The 22,212-nt window shown below is 47.2% G+C and overlaps 3 protein-coding genes across 9 annotated transcripts in view; 1 reads left to right on the top strand and 2 right to left on the bottom strand.

Annotated features, from left to right (window-relative positions):
• Positions 1-7,967, bottom strand: part of KDELR1 (KDEL endoplasmic reticulum protein retention receptor 1) — a 134,521-nt gene extending 126,554 nt beyond the window's left edge. For 2 of the 4 annotated variants that reach the window (XM_081837509.1, XM_081837508.1), the window contains exons 1-2: positions 7,818-7,967; positions 4,402-4,477 (exon numbers count right to left, since the gene is read on the bottom strand). The gene's annotated coding sequence lies outside the window, so the exon portion shown is untranslated. Of the gene's footprint in view, positions 1-4,401; positions 4,478-7,170; positions 7,295-7,817 lie in introns of those variants that run through there. The other 2 variants (XM_081837511.1, XM_081837510.1) reach the window with 1 other exon arrangement.
• A 1,217-nt stretch (positions 7,968-9,184) lies between these two features.
• On the top strand, positions 9,185-14,634 carry GRWD1 (glutamate rich WD repeat containing 1). Its single transcript, XM_081837425.1, has 7 exons — positions 9,185-9,497; positions 10,671-10,788; positions 10,994-11,159; positions 11,241-11,454; positions 11,568-11,710; positions 13,058-13,255; positions 13,739-14,634. Exons 1-7 carry the CDS (start codon positions 9,200-9,202, stop codon positions 14,048-14,050), a joined length of 1,449 nt encoding a protein of 482 aa, XP_081693551.1. The 5' UTR covers positions 9,185-9,199; the 3' UTR covers positions 14,051-14,634.
• A 1,252-nt stretch (positions 14,635-15,886) lies between these two features.
• TSEN34 (tRNA splicing endonuclease subunit 34) lies at positions 15,887-22,094 on the bottom strand. Of its 4 annotated transcripts, none has more exons than XM_081837474.1 (5): positions 22,015-22,094; positions 20,831-21,103; positions 20,015-20,177; positions 17,918-18,163; positions 15,887-16,432 (listed from the first exon to the last, which is right to left on the bottom strand). In XM_081837474.1, exons 2-5 carry the CDS (start codon positions 21,077-21,079, stop codon positions 16,245-16,247), a joined length of 846 nt encoding a protein of 281 aa, XP_081693600.1. In that variant the 5' UTR covers positions 21,080-21,103; positions 22,015-22,094; the 3' UTR covers positions 15,887-16,244. The 4 variants fall into 4 exon arrangements, with proteins under 4 accessions (XP_081693600.1, XP_081693603.1, XP_081693602.1 ...); XM_081837477.1 differs by having other exon boundaries at positions 20,831-21,087; positions 22,013-22,082; XM_081837476.1 differs by having other exon boundaries at positions 22,023-22,067.
• Positions 22,095-22,212: the final 118 nt, after the last annotated feature.

Genomic DNA, 22,212 nt, shown 5'->3' with positions numbered 1-22,212 from the left:
AGCTTGCCAGGGCTCACTGACAGAGGAAGGGGCTTACCAGAGGATTGTTTGCCCAGGACTCTCCTCAAAGCTAGCGATCACTCATGTGTGAAACTGCCATTGACTCATTTAGTTTAGTACTGTATACTATTGACTCCAAGCAGCTTGCCAAGGTCTCAAGACACTAGGAGCTGAACCGCAGAACGTCTGCATGAAAAGCAGGAGTTCTACCACTAAGACATCACCAGCAGTCCTCAGGGAAACCTCCTAAATTAACTCAGTATGTTACAGGCTGGTTTCAAAAAAAACCACTCTAGGTTGAGATAACTGGAGAGGGCTTTTAAAACTTGGAAGGGATGGATCTTTACCTTAAAAGAGGGAATTTGGGTCCCACTCACACAAGCACGCTTACACAAATCAGTTGCACTGGAAGGTAACTACTGGAGCATGAGTATAAACTATAAATTGCATTTGTATTTTATTTTGTTCAGCAACTTTGTCCTGTCTTACTCTTTATCCAACCGGTCATTCCTATCCTAACAAAACTCTTCTTTGGTTTACCCTAATTGGACAAAAAAAGCACATTGTGCTCATGAAGTAGGACACTGAGGTAAGCTGTCAGCTTTAGGGTACTGACTCTACAGAGATACCGATTCTTTATCTAATGGTCACATGCTTGAAAGGGCTCTGGGACTGAAGCAGGCACTGCTGCAGTTCCCCACAAGTACAAAATTTGAGAGAAATTTGCTTGCAGCTTGGGATAGATGAGGCTGGGCATATACTTGATGCCCAGGTGTGAGTGAGTGGGAATTCACTGGGGCTGATTTGGCAATACAGAAAGCCTGGCGAAGGGTATCAGAAGAGTTTGTCACATTTGTGCAGCAGTGGGAATGGAGCTAGTGTCAGGAAAGACTGCTTTAAGAGGAAAGTCTTTCTCTCTCTCTCTCTCTCTCACTCACTCACTCACACACACACACACAGATTCTATGAATACACACAAACACATCCCTACACCTGCTCTTCAGGAATTATTGTTTGCACACAGCCTTGAGTGTGAAGCACTATTTCAGCTCCTTGCTCTGCCATGAAGCTCACTGTGTGACCTTGGTAAAGACACAGTCTCTCAGCCTAACAACTTGGCTTCACAGGGCTGTTGTTATGAGCTGACAACTGCAAATCCCTTCCTACGTTAAAAAGTGTTACAGGCATTATAAATAAGAGAAAGCTGAGGCTGAGCTGAGCTGTAAGGAAAAGCCCAAGGTGGAAAGCAAACCACCCTGGCAAATTATCTGTGCAGGTCTTTTGACTAGCCAGGTGGCTTCTAACCAAGGAGGAACTGCCCCACTCCACAACTATCTTTGCTAACACTCAACTCCTCGCCCCCACCTGCATCTGGCTTCAGGACCTGGTTTGTTAGCAGATACGTATAAAGAAGCAACTTCATGAGTCAACCAGTGGACAGTCCAATGCAGTAATGTCTGTCCCGACATGGTAGGCAGGGTTACCCAATATTTTTGACAAGAGATGATGGGGACTTTACACAAGTAAAGCAGGTGCCACAACCACTGAGCTATGGCCCTTCTGGAAAGTTAGGGTTGCTGCCTTGCTCTGGCAGTTCCTGGAACCTTTCTTAGCTGCACCGTAGAGAAAAATTCAATAAGTAAAAGGATTCCTCATGCTGACAGGAGCCTCACCTATTGAATTTCTGGCTGACATGCAGCTGTTTTAAGGCACCAGAGCCTTGCCAGAAGAAATGTAAAAAAGGCTGCAAGACTCCCAAATTGTTTTTTTCAGCATTCAGGAACTTGACACCTCTCAACCTGCCAGAAAGTTTCTTCACCTCTGTTCTCAGAGGCAGCTCAAGACAGACAATGCAAAAATGCCACCCAGATGAAAAGCACATCAGGTAAACCAAATCATTGCCAGTTTCCTGCCTTTTAATGGTACCCTAAAGTGTGGCACAACCTTGGACTTCATAACTGTTGGGTTATCCCCATGTGCTGTAACAAACATACAGTAGCACCTGCCCTCGTTCAAAAGGTAGGAGTCTGGTGCCACGTTGATGTGACCCTGAAGTGCCATAGCCTGTGATGCCTCTACTGTGGTGCCCCCTGCTGATACCCTCCAACTTCTCAAGCTGCTGTTTCTCTTCTTCCTTGCCCTTTCAGCGCTGGCTTACTATCGTACAGCATCCAACTGTCACTGTCACCAGCAGCCAGCAGCTTCAGCTGCCCGCCACCAGAACCTGCCGGTGCGCTGCCTGCCTTGTCACATTATGGGATGCGACCCTCCCGCTCGACTGCACACAGCAAGTTTCTGGCTGAGCCGTGGCAGCCGGCAGGCTTCGGGACATGCTTGTTAGCAATTTATGATCCTGCTGAGGATAGATGGCAGCCTGCAGGGCTGGGATTCAAAGGAAACTGGGATTGCTGTAATCTCAGAGACACAAGGTGGGGGTGGGGCAGCGGAGAGAGCGCTGTACCAAGGCCAAAGCAGTAGGGAGTCCTGTAGTGTGGATATCTGGCCAAGGCGAAGCACTGGTGCAAAACACAGGAGCTGCTGGGGTTGGGAACTGGTTTCCCAGGGAGCAAGTTTTGTCTCTACTTGGCAGCCCTTGGATAAAAGTTTCAACAGATTTTAAGAACTCTTTTTGTTTGTTTCTTAAGCAGGCTTGTAAGTTATTTACCAAGTTGCTTATGGCGAGTTAGAATCTCCTTCACATTTGCAAACGAAAAGAAAATGATTGGTGTTTGTTATTCTTAACAGAACTAAATCTAGCTATGCCTGGACAGGCAGATTGCAGCAGAGGGAGAGAAGCAAGGCAGGATCACCCTATCAACTCTGCTGAGAAACCAATTCCATCAGGCTTCCCCTCTCCCCCATCTATCATTCAGTCACATCCATTCCATCAGGTTTCAGCAGAGGGAGAGATGGGTTTGGCTCCTCTTCTGCTTGAACCATTTCTATTCCAGCTGGTTATTGTAAGAACTTTGCAATTTAGAACTAAAGTCTGAGTTTGCATGTTTTTTCTTCTTCCCTCGCAATCTCTTCTTTCGTGCCATGACTTTGTAATCCCAAGATCAGGGACTCTATTTCTGATCTTTGTAAGCCACTCTGGGAACCTTTTCGGCTGAAAGGCCAGGTAAATATGTGCTGATTAAGTCATTAAATAAATATTGTTCATATCTAGGAACAATTATGAACTTTTTAGCAAAACTGGGTAGTGGTGTTATTTTAAAGAATGGCATGTGCCACTGCTGAATGTCGGGTTTTCCCATGAATCTTTTAAATTAAAATGAACGTAAGAAGAGCCTAGATCAGGCCAATGACACATTGAGTCTAGGAGCCTTTTTCTCACAGATGCCCGAAAAGAGCCAAGTGTAACAGCACTCTCCCGCTTCTCAGAGTTCCTGCAATTGGCATTCAGAGGACTACTGCCTCCAACAGTGTACATTCAGGTTTCTGTTGACACAAGGCTCTGAACTGAGACCTGAGTGTACACTGTTTGTACAGTGGAGAGGGCTCAGTAAGTATGAAAATTGGGGAACTCAATTGGGAGTTTCAATTTAAAATTTTGGGAGTGTATGCAAGAATAAGCAAAATCCACATGAATATAATGGACTAGGGTGGGTGAAAGGAGCTTATGCTGTGATTGAAGTATTGCTTTTGCCCTTTTATTTTATTTTCACCAAGTTGAGTATGCACTCAGTGACACAGGAGATTGTACAGTAAGGTTGTCACCTTTCTTTGTTTCGACAGGGACTTCTCATGTGTTTGACAGTAAAAAATCCAGATATTCTACAGTGGCATTGCCATGCAGCTGTTAAAGGCATACACCTTGAGGCGGTGGGCCTTTTGCTGCTCTCTCCTGCCATTTTTAAACCACTCAAGAGCAAGAGGATTTTGCTATTTTATCCTTTAAGAGTGTGTGTGTGTGTGTGTGTGTGTGTGTGTGTGTGTTTTGCTTTACACCTTAGGATCTAGAGGACTCTGACAACTCTGACTTGGCCAGATTAACACCCCCAAAACTTGACTCTGCCACTGCCAGATCTGTACTTGGCTCCACGTCCAGCCACCAATTTTTTTATTTCAAAAGTTGGTGATGCCAAAAACTTTGCATGTTTCGACTACCCCTGACACAAAGTAGGGATTTTATAGTTCAAATTGTCCTCTCCTTGAAATAGTCTTATATTTTCTCAGCCACATCCATATTGGCTGGGTTCTGGGGAAATCTCTTCGAGTAAAAGGATATTACATATAATAACATCTCCTCATACTTCTTAAATTTCTTGAGAGTTTGGTCAAAAATCCAAAATACAGAATTAGTGCAACTTTGGCAGCAGAACCTTCTAAAGTTCTCTACTCACACAGAGGCATAATCATTCATAGCTGACTAAGTGAGCTGCTTCAATGTAAACTCACCATGTAAGTACAGTACTCCTTCTCTAGCAGGCAAGTCACGTCAGTCCCTATGTCCTGCTGAAATCCAGTGGATAACCTTTTGAATAAGAAAAAGGGAGAAAGGTGAATGAGGTACTAACAGGCGCACTCCTATGTAATCCCTCAAAATTGAGCCCCATTGGAATCAATTGTGATTACGCCCAGTAAGTGCAGCATAAGCTAGGCAACTGTAGGAAAGGAGACTATTTGTGACTATTTTTATTTGGTTTTGTTTCACGTGGTGGAAAATGACATAGCTGAGGTCATACTGAATTCTGTCTTCCAAGAGTGGTTGGGATTAGAATTCATAGAATTGTAGAGGCAGAAGGGACCCTGAGGATCATCTAGTCCAATTCCCTGCAATGCAGCTGCCCCATATGGGGATCAAACCTGCAACCCCTGTGGTATCAGCACCATAGTGGTTGCTGAACAACTCCAGGCACGCCTGGAAGAAGCGGACCATTTGGATCCCTTCCAGTCGGGATTCAGGGCTCATCATGGGACTGAAACTGCCTTGGTCGCACTGGTTGATGATCTCCGGCGGGCTAGGGACAAAGGTGAGAGCTGTTTCCTAGTTCTGCTGGATCTCTCAGCGGTGTTTGATACCACTGACCATAACATCCTTCTGGACCGTCTTGAGGGGCTGGGAGCTGGGGGCACTGTCATACAGTGGTTCCGCTCCTTCCTCCTGGGCCGTGTTCAGAAAGTGGTGAGGGGGGATGAGTGTTCAGACCCCTGGGCTCTCACTTGTGGGGTGCCTCAGGGTTCTGTCCTCTCCCCCATGCTTTTCAACATTTACATGCAACCACTGGGAGAGATCATCAGGAGGTTTGGGCTTGGTGTTCATCAGTATGCGGATGATACCCAGCTCTACCTCTCTTTTAAATCAGAACCAGTGAAGGCGGTGAAGGTCCTGTATGAGTGTCTGGAGGCGGTTGGAGGATGGATGGCAGCTAACAGATTCAGGTTGAATCCTGACAAGACAGAAGTACTGTTTTGGGGGGACAGGAGGCGGGCAGGTGTGGAGGATTCCCTGGTCCTGAATGGGGTAACTGTGCCCCTGAAGGACCAGGTGCGCAGCCTGGGAGTCATTTTGGACTCACAGCTGTCCATGGAGGCACAGGTCAAATCTGTATCCAGGGCAGCTGTTTACCAGCTCCATCTGGTATGTAGGCTGAGACCCTATCTGCCTGCAGACTGTCTCACCAGAGTGGTGCATGCTCTGGTTATCTCCCGCTTGGACTACTGCAATGCACTCTACGTGGGGCTACCTTTGAAGGTGACCCGGAAACTACAACTAATCCAGAATGCGGCAGCTAGGCTGGTGACTGGGAACGGCCGCCGAGACCATATAACACTGGTCTTGAAAGACCTACATTGGCTCCCAGTACGTTTCTGAGCACAATTCAAAGTGTTGGTGCTGACCTTTAAAGCCCTAAATGGCCTCGGTCCAGTATATCTGAAGGAGCATCTCCTCTCCCATCGTTCTGCCCGGACACTGAGGTCCAGCTCCGAGGGCCTTCTGGCGGTTCCCTCACTGCGAGAGGCCAAGTTACAAGGAACCAGGCAGAGGGCCTTCTCGGTAGTGGCGCCCGCCCTGTGGAATGCCCTCCCATCAGATGTCAAAGCGATAAACAACTACCTGATATTCAGAAGACATCTGAAGGCAGCCCTGCTCAGGGAAGTTTTTAATATGTGACATTTTAGTGTATTTTTCATCTTTGTTGGAAGCCGCCCAGAGTGGCTGGGGAAACCCAGCCAGATGGGCGGGGTACAAATAATAAATTATTATTAATTATTATTATTATTATTATTATTATTATTATTATTATTATACACTAACCAACAGAGCTATCCAGGCAATTAATTCCTAAGAAAATAAATACTGCAATTCGCACCTGCTCAAAAATCACCTCCTTTGACATAGACATCCTGCCAGAAATCCCAAATGTTTGAGAGCTAGCTGTGGCTATTCAGGAACAGTCTGCCCATGCTCAGAGACACAAGTACTTATTATGCATGTGCCATGGCTAAGGCCTAGTACTAAAAATAAACTAATGATCTAGTTTGCTTAGTATGGCTGGCTGCTTTTGTTCTTCTGCGTATATAAACTCCTATGTTTGTAATAAAAACCTTTAAACCACTTTCACGGACGTCTTACTTATACAGTGGTACCAGAGGCCCGTTCTTAACCTGAAACTGTTCTTAACCTGAAGCACCACTTTAGCTAATGAGGCCTCCTGCTGCGCCACCAGAGCACAATTTCTGCTCTCATCCTGAAGCAAAGTTCTTAACCTGAAGCACTATTTCTGGGTTAGCGGAGTCTGTAACCTGAAGCGTAAGTAACCTGAAGTGTATGTAACCCGAGGTACCACTGTAGATATTAAACAAATCTGTCAGCAAATAAACTGGCCCTTTGATTGATGGCAATGTTCCACTTATTGCAATATGAAGGACCATAGCTCAGTACAAGCCAAAGGTCCCTGGTTCGATCTGCAGCATCTCTGCGTGGAGTTGGGAGACTCTTGCCTGAAGCCCTGGAGAGCAGCTGCCAGTCAGTGTAGACTATACTGAGCAAGATGGACCAATTGTTTGACTCAACATAAGGCAGTTTCCTATGTTCCTATCTCAGTAGTCAAAATTGCGCATTTGTGTGCGTTTTAACTAGATAATTAATTCACTGAAAGTGAGGCGAGAACGAGAGGACAGTGATTTTTAAGTGCTGTGAAGTAGAATAATTTATAGAATTACCGCGGCTGGGTTTATGGGGAGAAAAGCAACAGGCGCCTGAAGTGGAGGATACCACTGAGCCTTTCAGTAGCACTTTAAAAACAAAATTTAAATAAATCAATAGGGCTGCGGTGAATAGTCGGTTGCCATGGTAATGGAACCAATTGCCCTTTTCTGAAATGGCGCTTCGGGATAGCGCTCTTTGTGGGGGAAGGGAGTCCACTGCCCTGTTCCAAGATGTCCTTTGATAACTTGCCCACACATAAAATGGCCGTTTCGAAAAAAATTAATACTGTAGGTGCATCGGTATGCAGTGCACGGCCTCTTTAGAGACAGCGCGGCTGCCGACTGCCCTTTTCTAAGATGGTGGCGGTCCGGGAGTAGCGCCTCTCAAAATGGCGGCAGGCATTCTCTGCCCATACTCAAAATGGCGCTCACCTTTTACCGTGTTTTCAATGAGGAATAAAGCGGCTCAAACCATAAAAACGGGCTACCGCCATTCCATCGTCCCACAACTCTGATTTCTAGCGCTGACTTTCAGAGAGAAACTTCTCTAAGACTGCATTTATTTAAAACAGCAGTTTCCCTTAATAAAGATGGCGGCATTCTTCTCTTTTAAAAAAAGTGACTCAGTGCTAACGCTTAATACGGCTTCTAAACTCTCTTACCTAAAATATCTTAATTTGAATTCAAAGTGCGGAAGGAAGGCTTTGACCCGCTGAGTTACTAGGGGCAGGTTTTTTGAACCCCAACCGGGAGAGGGAGAATGACTAACGTTTTCCAATATGGCCACCTGCTCCTTTTTCTTTTTAACTGAATTTGAGAAACGTAGACTAAAAATTACAGAGCGATCATTCCAATAGTCAAACATGGGACAATGATCGTTTTGACGTAATTTCCCCTCGGATGTCGAGTGAAAGTGATAGCAGCCCATAGGACATAATGCAGAAATTCAGGAATACAGTATGTAGTGTAGCTATGGTTGGGTAGAAGCGTTCCCCGAAGTAGAATCTACCTGAAACGGGGTTTTTATACTCTTAAGTTCTTGTTTTGTGTGACGAATGCGCGTGTCTGTTTGTATAAAGCCTCGAAACATTTGCAAATTGTGCCGCAAATGCAAATCAAACACTCAGCCTTCTTTTTTATTCTTAACGGGTAGAATGGGGCGCTGAAGCTGAGTAAGTTACAAGAACTCTGCAACTGAAGTCCAGGGATTTTATATTAAAACATTAACGCTACACCGCATCCAGCCTTTGGCACAACAAACAGCCTTGTTAAACGGTGCTTAACTACTTTATTATTAATTTAATTTATTATTCGCTTCCTATGAAACATCCCAAATCGATTGATGATGATGATGATGATAAAAAAGGTATAGCTTCTTAGGGACAGAACTACCTAAACCGTATAGAAACTTATTCTTGTATGCTACTACAGTGGCAAGAATGTTACTTGCCATAAAATGCAAAGAAGCAAAGGAAGAATGGATACAAAAACTTACGGAATTTGCAGAAATGGCGAAACGTACCAGAAGAATAAGACAACAAGATACTGTAACACAATTTTCATAAAAGAATGGAAATGGTTTATTGAATATTTACAGATAAATTTTAAACATATAAAAACATTGGCAGGATTATTGTAATAACCTGAAGTTTCATATATTTAAAGTGAATAAATGAGCAATTTAAGTTAATTTGGACGTGCAGAAGATATTAAAAATAAATTTAATAAACCGTAGAAAGAGGGGGGGAGGAAGTCAAGTTTTGAAATGTCAAAATGATTGCAAAATTAGTGAAGTGTATAAACTTGAAAAGTAAATCTTTTTTAAAAAAAATAAGGAAGGTCTAGCTTCTCACCGGTCGAAGTTATTTTGAAAAATCTTCCATACAAGATACACTTCAGCGGTATTTAAAGTGGTCTCTGGAATGCGCTTGCAACTCAAAAGTCAGAGCTTTACATGCAGTGAAGTCATACTAACGAGCTCCTCTAACCGAAATGTGGACACTGTAAATCGAAGTGCTCGCGTTAGTCTCCCATTTCTACGTCTATGTTGAGTGTACGTCAACGAAGGAGGAAAAGGCATGCCGAGCCCATAGTGGGGCGTGGCTATGGAGAGCAGCTGCCCGCTTTCAAGATGGAGGAGCCCAGCACATGGGATGAGCCGAGCAGCGGCTCCAGTAGCAGCAATGAGGAGGATGAGGACATGGAAATGGAGGAGAAGGGGCAAGAAGAAGAGAAGGGTCGAGGGGGAGCTTATGTGCCAGGACAGGGGGCCCCTCCAGCACCCGGGGAAGAACTGGTGATGGACGAGGGTGCCTATCGCCTCTATCATCGTGCAGGCACAGGTCAGATCATGTATTGGAAGAAGGGTGGGGGGGTCTGTCTTTTTGGACTGGAAAGGAAGGGGACGCTTGCTAAGGTGAACGGGAAAGGATTCCAAGATTGTAGACAGGGAGGAATGGAGGTGGGAATTTGTCAGGGTATAGATGCATTGGTTCTTCGATGTGGGCCACACAGGGGTTAGTTTGGTTGTATAGGCGAGCCTGACTCCTAAAGATCTCAGCCACAAATATTATGGGAATGTGGCATGGCATGTGATGAGTGGCTGTAGGTTAGGAGCGTCCTTTAGGGGCCAGAAGATATGGTGTGTGTGTGGATGCAGGTGGCACTGTGGGTTAAACCACAGAGCCTAGGGCTTGCCAATCAGAAGGTTGGCAGTTCGAATCCCCGCGTTGGGGTGAGCTCCCGCTGCTCGGTCCCTGCTCCTGCCAACCTAGCAGTTCAAAAGCACCTCAAAGTGCAAGTTGCTAAATAGGTACCGCTCCGGCGGGAAGGTAAACGGCGTTTCCGTGCGCTGCTCTGGTTCGCCAGAAGCGGCTTAGTCATGCTGGCCACATGACCCGGAAACTGTACGCCGGCCCCCTCGGCCAATAAAGCGAGATGAGCGCCGCAACCCCAGAGTCGGTCACGACTGGACCTAATGGTCAGGGGTCCCTTTACATACATATATATGTATATATGGTAGGTTTAAAGTGACAAGGGGTATGCACTGAACCTCATTTGTAGCAAACCCATGACCTCTTAATTCTCACCAGCCACGTTGGTAAAGTTGCAAAAGCTGTGGCTAAATAGTAAGATTCAAAACAGATTCCACTGCATGTTTTTTGCACAAAGTTAGTAATTGTGAGTACAGAATTAGGAGCCAAGGGCAGTGTCAATCCTCCTGTTGTACTATTTATATCAAAAAGGTGAAACAAACATTAAAAACACCACAAAGCAATTTCAGCATAAATATTTCCGGCAGAAAGGCCTAAAACTAAATCCGCAGTAAATTTACATACCACCATGTGTTGCATATGTGTATATGTTAAGATACGAACAATTGTTTGCATACGGCAAGGAAGGTTATGACTGTAAACCAACATGATGAAGAAAACTCACAGTAGATATGGGGCAAAGAGGGGAATTGCCACAGAAATGAATGCTGATGTCCCTGTGTCTCCTTCGACCCTGTGCAGGTTCCCCTTGCTTGAGCTTTGACATTTTGCGAGATGCCCTGGGAGAGAATCGAACCACCTACCCGCTGAGCCTTCTCCTTTGTGCTGGAACTCAGGCTGAAACTGCCAATGCCAACAGGTGAGTTTGTGAGGAGCTTGGCTTCCAGCAAGCCAGCTACACTTGTCCTACTGAAGCCAGGACAAGAGGGCCTATGGCAGGGATGTGGGACCCCTGGCCTTCCCTTGTTAGACTCAGCTTTGCGGTCAGTTGTTGCAAATGCTGGGAACTGTAGTTCCCACCATTTAAATGTCTCTCATTTTCTCTCCCCGCTCCCTGCAAATAGGCTGATGGTGATGAAGATGCACCACCTCTATGGGACCAAACGCGCTGGCAAGGATTCTTCAGGGTCAGAGAGTAGCAGCGACAGTGAAAGTGATGAAGACGAAGAGAAAAAACCCCAACTGGAACTGGCCATGGTCCCCCATTATGGGGGTATTAACAGAGTTCGGGTACGAACCATATTTCCTGCTGGTCTCTCACTCTGCTCTGGCAAAGTTCTCTACCTTAATGGTCTGTTGTTGTTTTGATAGGTGACAGAATTAGGTGGATCACAGATCGCAGCAGTTTGGTCTGAGAAGGGGCAGGTGGACATATACGACCTACAGCGCCCCCTCGTGGCCCTGTCCGACTCTCAAGCCATGGCAGCCTTTCTGCGAGAAGAGCAGGCCAAGATCAAACCCGTCTTCTCATTCGCTGGGCATATGACGGAAGGATTTGCTGTGGACTGGTCTCCCAAGAAACCAGGTAATCAGCTGGGATGGAACGGGAATGGAGTTGGCAGAGCTGGGAACGTAGGCACAGGAGACCTGGACCGGCGGGACTGCAGTTCAGAATAACTTGTGCCTCACCTATTCCAGGGACTCTTTTGACTGGTGATTGCAACAAGAACATCCATCTGTGGACACCCAAGGAAGATGGATCATGGCTTGTAGATCAGCGGCCTTTCACAGCCCACACTGCATCAGTTGAAGACCTGCAGTGGTCCCCAAATGAAGCTACGGTGAGGAAGTGGCTTGATGGGTGCAGCTTGCTTTACAGTGAAAATTTATGTGCTTGGGGAAATGTTAATGTGCTTCCTAATTACCTAGGACTTAATCAAAGTATTTGAAATCAGCTAAGGCTGCATTTTTTATTTTTTAAAAAGGCAGTTGCCTATTATTTCTCTTGCATATGCTTGGCCACAAGGTTGGTTTAATGGAATCTGAAATCAGATTGGCCTTGGTTTGTATTTTTAAAAAAGATATAGTCGAAGATCAGATCCTGGTGTCAGGTGAAGTTTTCCTTTGCAGGTGGGCTTGAATTTAAGCTGGTATTGTAAAGCAAAAATGTTCCTTTGCCCACACGATTTTCCTTTCCTCACATGCTTTGAAATCAAGAATTTTCCTTTATGCTGCCTTTGTGGTTTGAAACCAAATTGTGTGGGCAAAAGAAGCAGGTCTTGTTGTCAGTTGCAGCTGCAAGCCCCACTTTCCTTAGGGGTTGGCTCTACTTGAAGTTCCTGAGTGGAACCAATTCCAGGGTAGCTTGCATTTGCCGCTACATTTCAAAGGAATTGAATGTAAGCCCCGCTTGTCAAAGAACAACTCCTGATCTTCTGCAGCTGTATTTTTACTTGACCCAGCTTGATAAGACATCGGGTGGGGATTTCTTAGGGGTGGGAACTGCCTTACAGCGGCCATATTAAGACCCCTGCCAGGCCTAATGCTGTGCTCTGCCTTTGCAGTCAGAGGTAGTGATGCTTCTGACTACCAGTTGCTGCAAACCACAGGAGGGGGAAATGCTCTGGTTCTGCTTGCAGGCTTCTCATAGGCATCTGACTGGCCACAGGGAGGACAGGAAGCTGGGCTTGATTGGCCTGATCCAGCAGACTCTTCCTATGGTCTGAATTAGGCCCGCAGTACAGAGGTTCTCCACTGCATCACTTTGCATGGCTTTTCCCACATTTCCTTTTACCTGTGTTCCACTGCACTGGATATACCTGTGCCTTTACTCCTTCCTATTCATTTTGGACAAAATCTCAAATTCTGCAAAAGCTTGACACGAACAGCACAAAACGTACATATTTATTATACGAAGCAAGTCACTGTACCTAGGCACTGCTTTGCCAACCTGAGCACAGGTTGTTAAGCCAAGATTTGTAATTAGCAGGTAACTGGTCCGATTCAGAACATCAGTGCACAAGTTTTGATGCTAAACTTCGACAAGAGTGCACAGGGCAAAGGCTGATTTAGACGACTTCATAAGGGCATACTGGAATTTGCATGGGGAACAAGGCCTGACGCAGAGACGTGAGAGCTCTCCGCTATGTTTTAACCATAACAATTCTTTGCCCTTGTTCTTGGATCAGGTTTTTGCTTCCTGCTCAGCGGATGCCTCCATCCGCATCTGGGATACACGGGCGCCACCGGGGAAAGCCTGCATGCTGACCGCCAGCCAGGCGCATGATGCAGACGTCAACGTCATCAGCTGGAATCGAAACGAGCCCTTCATCGTCAGTGGTGGCGATGATGGGATCCTCAGGATCTGGGACCTCAGGCAGTTCCAGGTTAGAAATCGCTGTCAAAATATGTTAGGGAAAACCTTTAGATCAGGAGTTGGCAACCTAAGGCCCATGGGCCACAAGTAGCCCACGGGAGTCATTTAAGCTGCCCACGAGCCGAGCCACCTGCTCGGCGAGTCCCCGCATGCTGCGCTAAACCAGCACAGCGCAGGGACTCACTTCTGCAGCACTGGAAATCGCAGTCGCGCTCGCTTATGCACACATGTGGTTCGGCCCACGGAGGTATCTCTGCTGGAGTGAACTGGCCCAGGCGAGGTAAACCTTGCCAACCCCTGCTTTAGATGTTGCTGAACTACAACTCCCATCAGCCCCAGTGAGCATGGCCAGGGATGATGGGAGTTGTAGTTCAGCAACATTTGGAGGGACAAAGGTTCCCCACACCTGTACACATTATTTCCCCTTCAAATCTTCTTCACAAGCAATAGCCCTCAAACTCAGCCCTTCTTTTGTCCTCCCCTTTCTCTGCAGAAAGGGTCAGCTGTCGCCACCTTCAAGCAGCACACGGCACCCATCACGTCCGTCGAATGGCACCCTACAGACAGCGGCGTGTTTGCAGCCTCCGGCGCCGATGACCAGGTTACGCAGTGGGACTTGGCTGTGGAGCGAGATGAGGAAGCAGAGGCCAAGGACCCAGCTTTGGCCTCCATCCCACCCCAGCTACTGTTTGTTCACCAGGGAGAGAACGACATTAAGGAGCTGCATTGGCATCCGCAGTGCCCTGGCACCCTCGTCACCACAGCCCTATCTGGCTTCAACATCTTCCGGACTATCAGCGTCTGAGGGAGAGCAAGGCTTTTAAAATGGCCGCCTGGGGTTTGCGGACCTGTTGCTAAGAGAGGTGCTAAGCTGCAGTACCCTTCGTTGCTTCTTTCAAGATGGCTGCAGTCTCTCCTCCCTGTGGACTCTAAAACCTTCTAAAAAATTGGTTCTTTTGTTGGTTTAATAACTAACTTTTGCTTTTGGAATAGGTCTTCACAGCTGCCCCGATTAAGCTTTGCAGTCTTTTGATGAGGTCATCACCTCTCCCTGTCATCACATTAATGAGTCATAATGATTAGAATAGCCTTTGCTAGTTTATCTAGACTCATTCCTCGAACAAATCTGATGATTCAGGTCTCATTTAGATGTTTCTACTCCGCTATGGGAAGAGTTCAAAACAGACTTAATGGCTTTTTCTGTGTGTGGAACCATCCAAACGTACCATGTATAAAACAGTTTGCAAGCATCTGCTTAACTGTTCATCAGAGCCTACCACTGATGCTATTGGGGGGGGGGGGGCGGAGAGGAAATTGTTTGTAAAGAATAATGTATTTTAAATAAATATAAATTATTTTGGAGGGAAGGTGGAAACCCCGTCAACATTTTGACAGGCTGCATTTTTCTTGTTTTACCTCTGTACAAGCTGGGACATACTAAGCCCGCGGCCCTGCACCAGCCATGCAGAGAGAGCCCAGCAGGGGCTCTCTAAGCCTGATCCATTTGCCACTTACTGAAAACAGAGAAGAACTGGGGGGCAGCATTACCCTACAATAATTTCTCTGATCATGTATAATACAGACTACATGATAAGGCAGGGCTTTTTTATAATTGTATTTTTTATGTCGTGAGCTGCTCTGAGAACCACGAGTGATACAGAAATTTAATAAAAATAAATTTTTCAAAGTGGAAGCTAGGAATTCCCTTTGCCCCGTGTCGCTAAGAGCCAGTGTGGTGTAGTGTCAGACCAGGATCTGTGAGACCAGGGTTCAAATCCCCACTTGGGCTTGGCGCTCACTGTGGGTAACCCTAAGCCAGTCACTGCCTTCCAGCCTAACCTACTGCCCAGGGTTGTTGTGGGGATTAAATGAGGGGGAGAACAATTTATGCCACCTTGAACTTCCCGGAGAAAATGGTGGGATAAAAATGCAAGAAACAAATAGGCCTGTGCCTCCCTTAGCCTCTCATGCCAGAGAGGAGGGTGTCCCTGCTTTCTTATCTGGCCTTAGGAAATCTGCCTAGGTCACATACCCCTTTCCCTAGGTCAGATCCCACCACCTTTATTCCACACCTTCCTTGTGTGGCTGATGTGTTCTTGAAGTATGACGCCTCTTGCTCACCTGCGTGGGTAGAGGGGTTTGTAGTTGCAAGCAGAGAGGCCTCTGCCTGAATGTAAAGGTAAAGAGACCCCTGACCATTAGGTCCAGTCGTGGCCGACTCTGAGGTTGCAGCGCTCATCTTGCTTTATTGCTGAGGGAGCCGGCGTACAGCCTCCGGGTCATGTGGCCAGCATGACTAAGCCGCTTCTGGCGAACCAGAGCAGCGCACGGAAACTCCGTACACCTTCCCGCTGGAGCGGTACCTATTTATCTACTTGCACTTTGACGTGCTTTCGAACTGCTAGGTTGGCAGGAGCAACGAGAGCTCGCCCCGTCGCGGGGATTCGAACCGCCAACCTGATCAGCAAGTCCTAGGCTCTGTGGTTTAACCCACAGCACCACCCGCGTCCCCCTGCCTGAATGTAGCTTTCAATAAATAAAGGAAGACTCACAGCTGTTGCTGGCCCCACCAATTCACCACAGGCTGTTCACCCCCCACAAAGGTTGCCTATGGAGGAATGTGGAATTGGGCTGCAAAAGGTTTCCCCTGATAAGGCTCGAATCTCTTCCCTTTATTTCTGAGCACGCACAAACCTTGTCTCCGGGCAGCTGGAAAAAGACAAATTACACTACTGCAGAAACGCTGCCAAAGTCAGTCCAAGTATTTCTCCTTGGCCATCTTATTTATGTACACAGAGCTGCCCTCCATGAGACATTCACACATGGAGATGTCTGCTGGGAGACTACACACACGACAGTCATTTGCACAATTGTAATGTGCAGGGTTAACTGTAAACGAAGTAAGAGAACAGCCGGAGTAGACTGTGCTATAATAGCTTAAGCCCAGCCCCGCGCCACTGTCAGAACGGCAACCCTCAATCACCACTGGCATCCTGTTCTCACTGCATCCCACTCCACTGCAAGGACGTAAAGACTGCAGTCCCATCCTGGTCCACCGAACACAGCAGCACCGTCTTCTTCACGTTGGTGCCGAGGCGTCCTGCGCTGACAACATCACACAGGGAGAGAGGGGTGTCTTTAGAGACACACAGGGCAATGTAATGGGCATGGAAACGCATGGGGTCACCTGTAGGAGGGAGGGAGGAAGGCGAGGTTAGAAGAGGGAAATAGCCCGTTGGCTTCCTCCCTCCTTAACAATTGCTCTTCATTCTAGAACGAAGCCGTTTTGAATGTTGCCATAGCAAAAAATGTCCTTGAGTCAAGGAAAGGGCAAGTCTTTTTTCCTAAGGTTAGCAGCAACCACTACCTGCCCAGCAAGAACCCTGGGAGCAGCAGTGCTGCAAAAAAAGCGGGGGCTAAGTGCTTGGGATTTTGTAAGTTTGTGGCAGGCGGGCAAAGTCCCTTCTACCATCAGACCACTGTCAATACCAGGGGTGGGGAACTTTTCGGCTGTGTGGGCCAAATCTTTCAGTCATCAAATCCACCTATCACATGATGACATCATCATGATGTCACCCACGTGTCAAATGCATAGCTTTGCAAGTCTTCCTACTTTAAACACTCGATTTCAGAAGACTATGCTGGCTGGCAGTGGCTCTAGGGTTTCAGACAGAATTTCCTGCCTGGAAGGCAAATGGAATAGCATGGCAAGAACCTTGTACAGAGGCATTCAACCCTGTCATAATTTGTTGTATAGTCCCACTTCAGACGCGGGTGGCGCTGTGGGTTAAACCACAGAGCCTAGGACTTGCCGATCAGAAGGTCGACGGTTCAAATCCCCGCGACGGGGTGAGCTCCCGTTGCTCGGTCCCTGCTCCTGCCAACCTAGCAGTTCGAAAGCACGTCAAAGTGCAAGTAGATAAATAGGTACCGCTCCGGTGGGAAGGTAAACAGCGTTTCCATGCGCTGCTCTGGTTTGCCAGAAGCGGCTTAGTCATGCTGGCCGCATGACCCGGAAGCTGTACGCCGGCTCCCTCAGCCAATAAAGCGAGATGAGTGCCGCAACCCCAGAGTCGGCCACGACTGGACCTAACGGTCAGGGGTCCCTTTACCCTTTACCTTTACCTACTTCAGAGTTCTATCTACATACACATGTTCTTTAATTTCTGCACTTCCCTTCATCCCAAGGAGATTTCAAGGCGATGTACAGCAAACCAAAGAAATGCAGTATTTTATTCTGTAGACATTACTCCTCAAACCATTAGAGTACTCCTGCCTTCCCCATTTTCAGCAGACCTGTATTCACTATAGAAAGGAAGGCTGCTATTCACTGCAAAGCAGAACAGGACTCTGAATCCCTGTGTGCAAGGACAGAGGGAGGAATTTGTTTATTCAAGACGGGGCCAGGAATCCTGCCTGCCTCTTTAAATGCCTCTCACCCTTTCAATAGAGGGCCGGCTAGGCCTTTCAGCAAATATTCCATTCACTCCTGGGCTAAGAGGCAAAAACGCAGGATAAGATTGCTCAGCTTTTTATTATTCGTATTTGCCTTTGTGACGCAGGGGAGCATTGATATCATGCTCTCTGCTCAGAGGGGCAGACTCTGAAAACCATAGCATTTGTCACCCCACCCCCGGCTTGGATTCCCCAAGATCCACAAGCCTGCCACTACCTGGATAAACAAGGAAGTCGCCCCCAAATTTGCTCCCACTGGTGACGTAGTAGCCCCGTTCCCAAAGATTCTGGAAAATGCGGTAACGTAGCTCGTGGTCCTCCTGTCCAGCGTAAGGCCAGTCTTGGGATTGGACATGCCAGTCCACCTCTTCTTCTGGGCCTGGATGTACTCGTTCTGTTGGGAGCTGGACCATCATAGATTGTCGAGGAAGCACAAAGGTGGATTCCGGTTCTGCAGGAGGATCTGGAAATATAATACAGAGTGGCTTGTAACCGGGCTACCTTAAGGACTACCTTCTTCCATGTATTCCCTTCTGTGGCTGTGGTCCTTGTCTAGTCATTACCACCAACAGCCTGAGCTATAACAGATAGGTACCAGGGCAGGACCTTCTTGGTTGTGGTGCCAAGATTAAGCAAAGCTCTCCCCAAGGGAAGCCCACTTAGATCCTTCCTTTAAGTACCGTATTTTTCGCTCTATAAGACGCGCCAGACCACAAGACGCACCTAGTTTTTGGAGAAGGAAAACAAGAAAAAAAATATTCTGAATCTCAGAAGCCAGAACAGCAAGAGGGATCACTGCGCAGTGAAAGCAGCAATCCCTCTTGCTGTTCTGGCTTTTGGGATAGCTGTGCAGCCTGCATTCACTCCATAAGACGCACACACATTTCCCCTTACTTTTTAGGATGGGAAAAGTGAGTCTTATAGAGCAAAAAATACGGTATTTCCTTATTCAGCTAAGATGTGGTTAGACATCTAGTTAGCCACTGAGAACAAAATGCTGGACTAGAGGAGCTACTGGCCTGATGCAATAGACTCTTCTTTCATGGCTTTTTACAGAGCCATTTGGGGAAAGCTGGCTATTAGGCTTTTCTTTGCCGGTGCTCCAAAAAAGCAGGCAGGCTGGTTTTCCCTTGCCGCATCTTGAAAACAGCCCTGCTGGATCAGGCTGAAGGCCTAACTAGTCCAGCATCCTGTTCTCACAGCAGCCAGCCAGGAAGTGGGAAGCCAATAAGCTGGACATGAGCACAAGAGCCCTCTCCCCTCCTGCAGTTTCCAGCAACTGGCATTCAGAAGCATTGTTGCCTCCAACTGTGGAGGCAGAGCATAGCTCTCCTGACTACAGTAGCTCAGTTGGTAGAGCATGAGACTCTCAATATCAGGGTTGTGGGTTCGAGCCCCACGTTGGGCAAAAAGATTCCTGCATTGCAGCAGGTTGGACTATTTATTTTTATTTTTTATTTATATACCACCCTATACCCGGAGGTCTCAGGGTGGTTCACAGAACAAAATCAAAATATATAATCAAAATAAAAACGATAACCCAGTAACACCCCCCCCCTTGGGGTGTCTTCACACTCCACAACTCTATGACTAGTAGCCACAGGCAGTCTTACTCTCCATGAATTTGTCTAATCCTCTTTTAAAGCCATCCAAAAATCTGTCATTATTGCGCCCTGAGTGCTACTGCCACAACTGAGGAGAAAATATTTTTCTCTGTCCTCCATAGGTTCTGGGACTCCCACTCCCATCAGCCCCAGCCAGCACTGCCAATAGTCAGGGAAGATGGGAGTGGAGTCCAGGAACATCCGGAAGACCACTGTTTCCTCACCCCTAACCTATACCAGTCATAGTTTAGTCCTCCTGCAAGGGACGCGGGTGGGGCTATGGTCTAAACCACTGAGCCTCTTGGGCTTGCCGACTAGAACGCCAGCAGTTCGAATCCCTGCGACAGAGTGAGCTTCAGTTGCTCTGTTCCAGCTCCTGCCAATCTAGCAGTTTGAGAGCACACGAGGCAAGTAGATAAATAGGTACCACTGCGGTGGGAAGGTAAACAGCGTTTCCGTGCGCTCTGGTTTCTGTCACGGTATCGCGTTGTGCCAGAAACTGTTTAGTCATGCTGGCTACATGACCCAGAAAGCTGTCTGTGGACAAACGCCGGCTCCGTCGGCCTGAAAGCAAGATGAACACGGCAACCCCACAGTCACCTCTGACTGGACTTAACCTTCCAGGAGTCCTTTAAGTTACCCCCTGCAGCTTCCTGGGGCACTTCCAAATAAAGCAAAATAGTTGCCACATAGCAAACGTTGACGCTCACCTCCCTCTTCCTGCCGCCGTTTCTTTGCTCGGCCCTGGGCTATACGTTCTGCAAGAGTACCCAGCACAGCTTTCCTCTGTTCAGCCGCCAGCCGAACCTGCTCCTGATAGCTCTCCTCTTGCTCGTTTTGGTAGGCAGCCACCTCCTTAAGGGCTGAAGGATCCTGCAGACACAGAGAAGCAAGTTCAGCTCTGCCCTTTCTCTGACCACATCCACACCATGCATATAAATCACCCACGGGCACACACATGTCCACAGAGACCTTCCCTGGTGCCCACTGGGTCCTCATGCCACCCCAATGAAATTAGGCTTGAAAGAAGTATTCTGTTTTAGCCAATATAATAAGTTGCAGTGTGTGCTCGGCTGCAGTGTGTGTTTGGGTCCCACAACAGTGCCTCTGGTTTGCAAATGTGCCCTGGGGTTCAAAAAGGTTGGTGGTCCTTGATCTACACTGCACAATTTGCAGCAATTACCGTATTTTTTGCTCTATAAGACTCACGTTTTCCCTCCTAAAAAGTAAGGGGAAATGTCTGTGCGTCTTATGGAGCGAATGCAGGCTGTGCAGCTATCACAGAAGCCAGAACAGCAAGAGGGATTGCTGCTTTCACTGCGCAGCGATCCCTCTTGCTGTTCTGGCTTCTGAGATTCAGAATTTTTTTTTTCTTGTTTTCCTCCTCCAAAAACTATGTGTGTCTTGTGGTCTGGTGCATCTTATACAGCAAATAATACAGTAAGCAGAGCATCCTTCACTTTTGCTCCAGGTTTGGGTTTTTTCTTCTTCTTTAGAGAACTAGCAACGATTGGTTAAACCATCACCTGGTTTTTATCATCTCGAAGGGGTTGCGATGCTGCGTTTTTGAACAAGGCTGCCAACCCCTTTTCTGCTAGTAGCCGGACCTCTTCTGGGAGCAGCTGCAGGGGCAGCCCCAGCCGCACATTCTGCCGCGGCTTCCGAGCTAACGCTCCAACCAGTGTGCCGACAATACGATGTTCCTCCCGTAATCTCCGCGCATCAGCAGCATTCCACACAAAAGCCTTTCCCTCCAAGATGTGGATTCGGATCATGCCTCAGCCTGTACCTGTGCTTCCCTGAGAAGATGGGAAAGGAACAACCACAAAAATACTATAACAATTACTTAACTTCAAGGTTTTTTGGGAGGGTGGTGGGATCCACTCCTTTGAAAGGTTTTGCCAGCAGCCTTAGGGGTAAAGGCAATTGGTTGTCGGAGGTTCTTATACTAAGCAGTGAAATGTACCTAAAATAGCAGAGGCAGGTTACTTTACAGATCACCTTTTTAAAAAACAAGTGGGTTGTCTTTAATCTGCCCTCTCCACTATTTAATAGGTTTGTAATGTATGTAAATAGTTTTATTGTTTATAAGGGTTCTCTTATGCTGCTTAAAGCAAAGCAGCATAATCTCTCTGCTCCCAGAACCCAAAAAGATATGTTGGCCAATCTCTTCTCTCTCCCTGAACAGAAACACAGCAGCAATACAATGGGTTGTAAGCATCCTGAATAAATTATGACTGGTCCAGGGACATAAATAAGAATAAAATGGGTGGCAGGGTGGGGGTATGCTTGGGGTGCTTGCGGTGGATTGGTTGGGGTCACCTCTCTGGAATAAACGGCTTTATGCAAAGGGAAGCAAATACATGCATATTGCACCGCAAGTCTGAAACTACACACACACTTAACTAAGCCATAAACTTCAAGTTTCAGACAACAGCGATTATTATGACCAACGGATCTTACGTCTGATCTTCGGATAAAGGGCGGTATACAAATTTAAGTAATTAATATACCAGGTGAAGAGTAGGCTGCTAGCAAAGGTTGGGACGATGTACTCTCCCTCCCCTGGCTGACACAGCATCTTCGTTTCTTGCAACATCACCCCAAAATCAAGAGCCTTCCCTAAATCACCAGACCCCTGCCCCTTCCTCCTTCCCAGGAGTCCAGCACCCTCCCCAACCCGTTTTAATACCATAAACCACTTTCACACCGGATCGCCTTTTGCTTTTAAGCCATGAGGTTCCTCTTGCGTGAGAATCCCGGAGATATTTTCCTCCCCTTAGTCCCCGCCCCCTTGCTCTAAATGACCCTCCAATCACTCTTTCGCCACAGCCGAAGAGCTTGGAGCGATGGCTCCGCTGGCCAATAGACGGTCCGAGAAGGAGCCAATGGCTTGGTCTTGGGAAGA

The sequence above is a fragment of the Podarcis erhardii genome (assembly GCF_964252035.2).
Source record: "Podarcis erhardii genome assembly, chromosome: 13".
Taxonomy (NCBI): domain Eukaryota; kingdom Metazoa; phylum Chordata; class Lepidosauria; order Squamata; family Lacertidae; genus Podarcis; species Podarcis erhardii.
This window is presented reverse-complemented; position numbering and strand designations above follow the sequence as displayed.

Bases quoted from the DNA above. Each gene is read 5' to 3' on its own strand.
- GRWD1 (XM_081837425.1), top strand. From the start codon at position 9,200: ATGTTGAGTGTACGTCAACGAAGGAGGAAAAGGCATGCCGAGCCCATA. The intron at 9,498-10,670 runs GTCAGATCATGT...GACCCTGTGCAG, and splicing joins CTATCATCGTGCAGGCACAG to GTTCCCCTTGCTTGAGCTTT. The intron at 11,711-13,057 runs GTGAGGAAGTGG...TTCTTGGATCAG, and splicing joins GGTCCCCAAATGAAGCTACG to GTTTTTGCTTCCTGCTCAGC.
- TSEN34 (XM_081837474.1), bottom strand. From the start codon at position 21,079: ATGATCCGAATCCACATCTTGGAGGGAAAGGCTTTTGTGTGGAATGCT. The intron at 18,164-20,014 runs GTGAGCGTCAAC...TTATATTTCCAG, and splicing joins ACGGCGGCAGGAAGAGGGAG to ATCCTCCTGCAGAACCGGAA. The intron at 16,433-17,917 runs GTAGTGGCAGGC...TCCCTCCTACAG, and splicing joins CGACTTCCTTGTTTATCCAG to GTGACCCCATGCGTTTCCAT.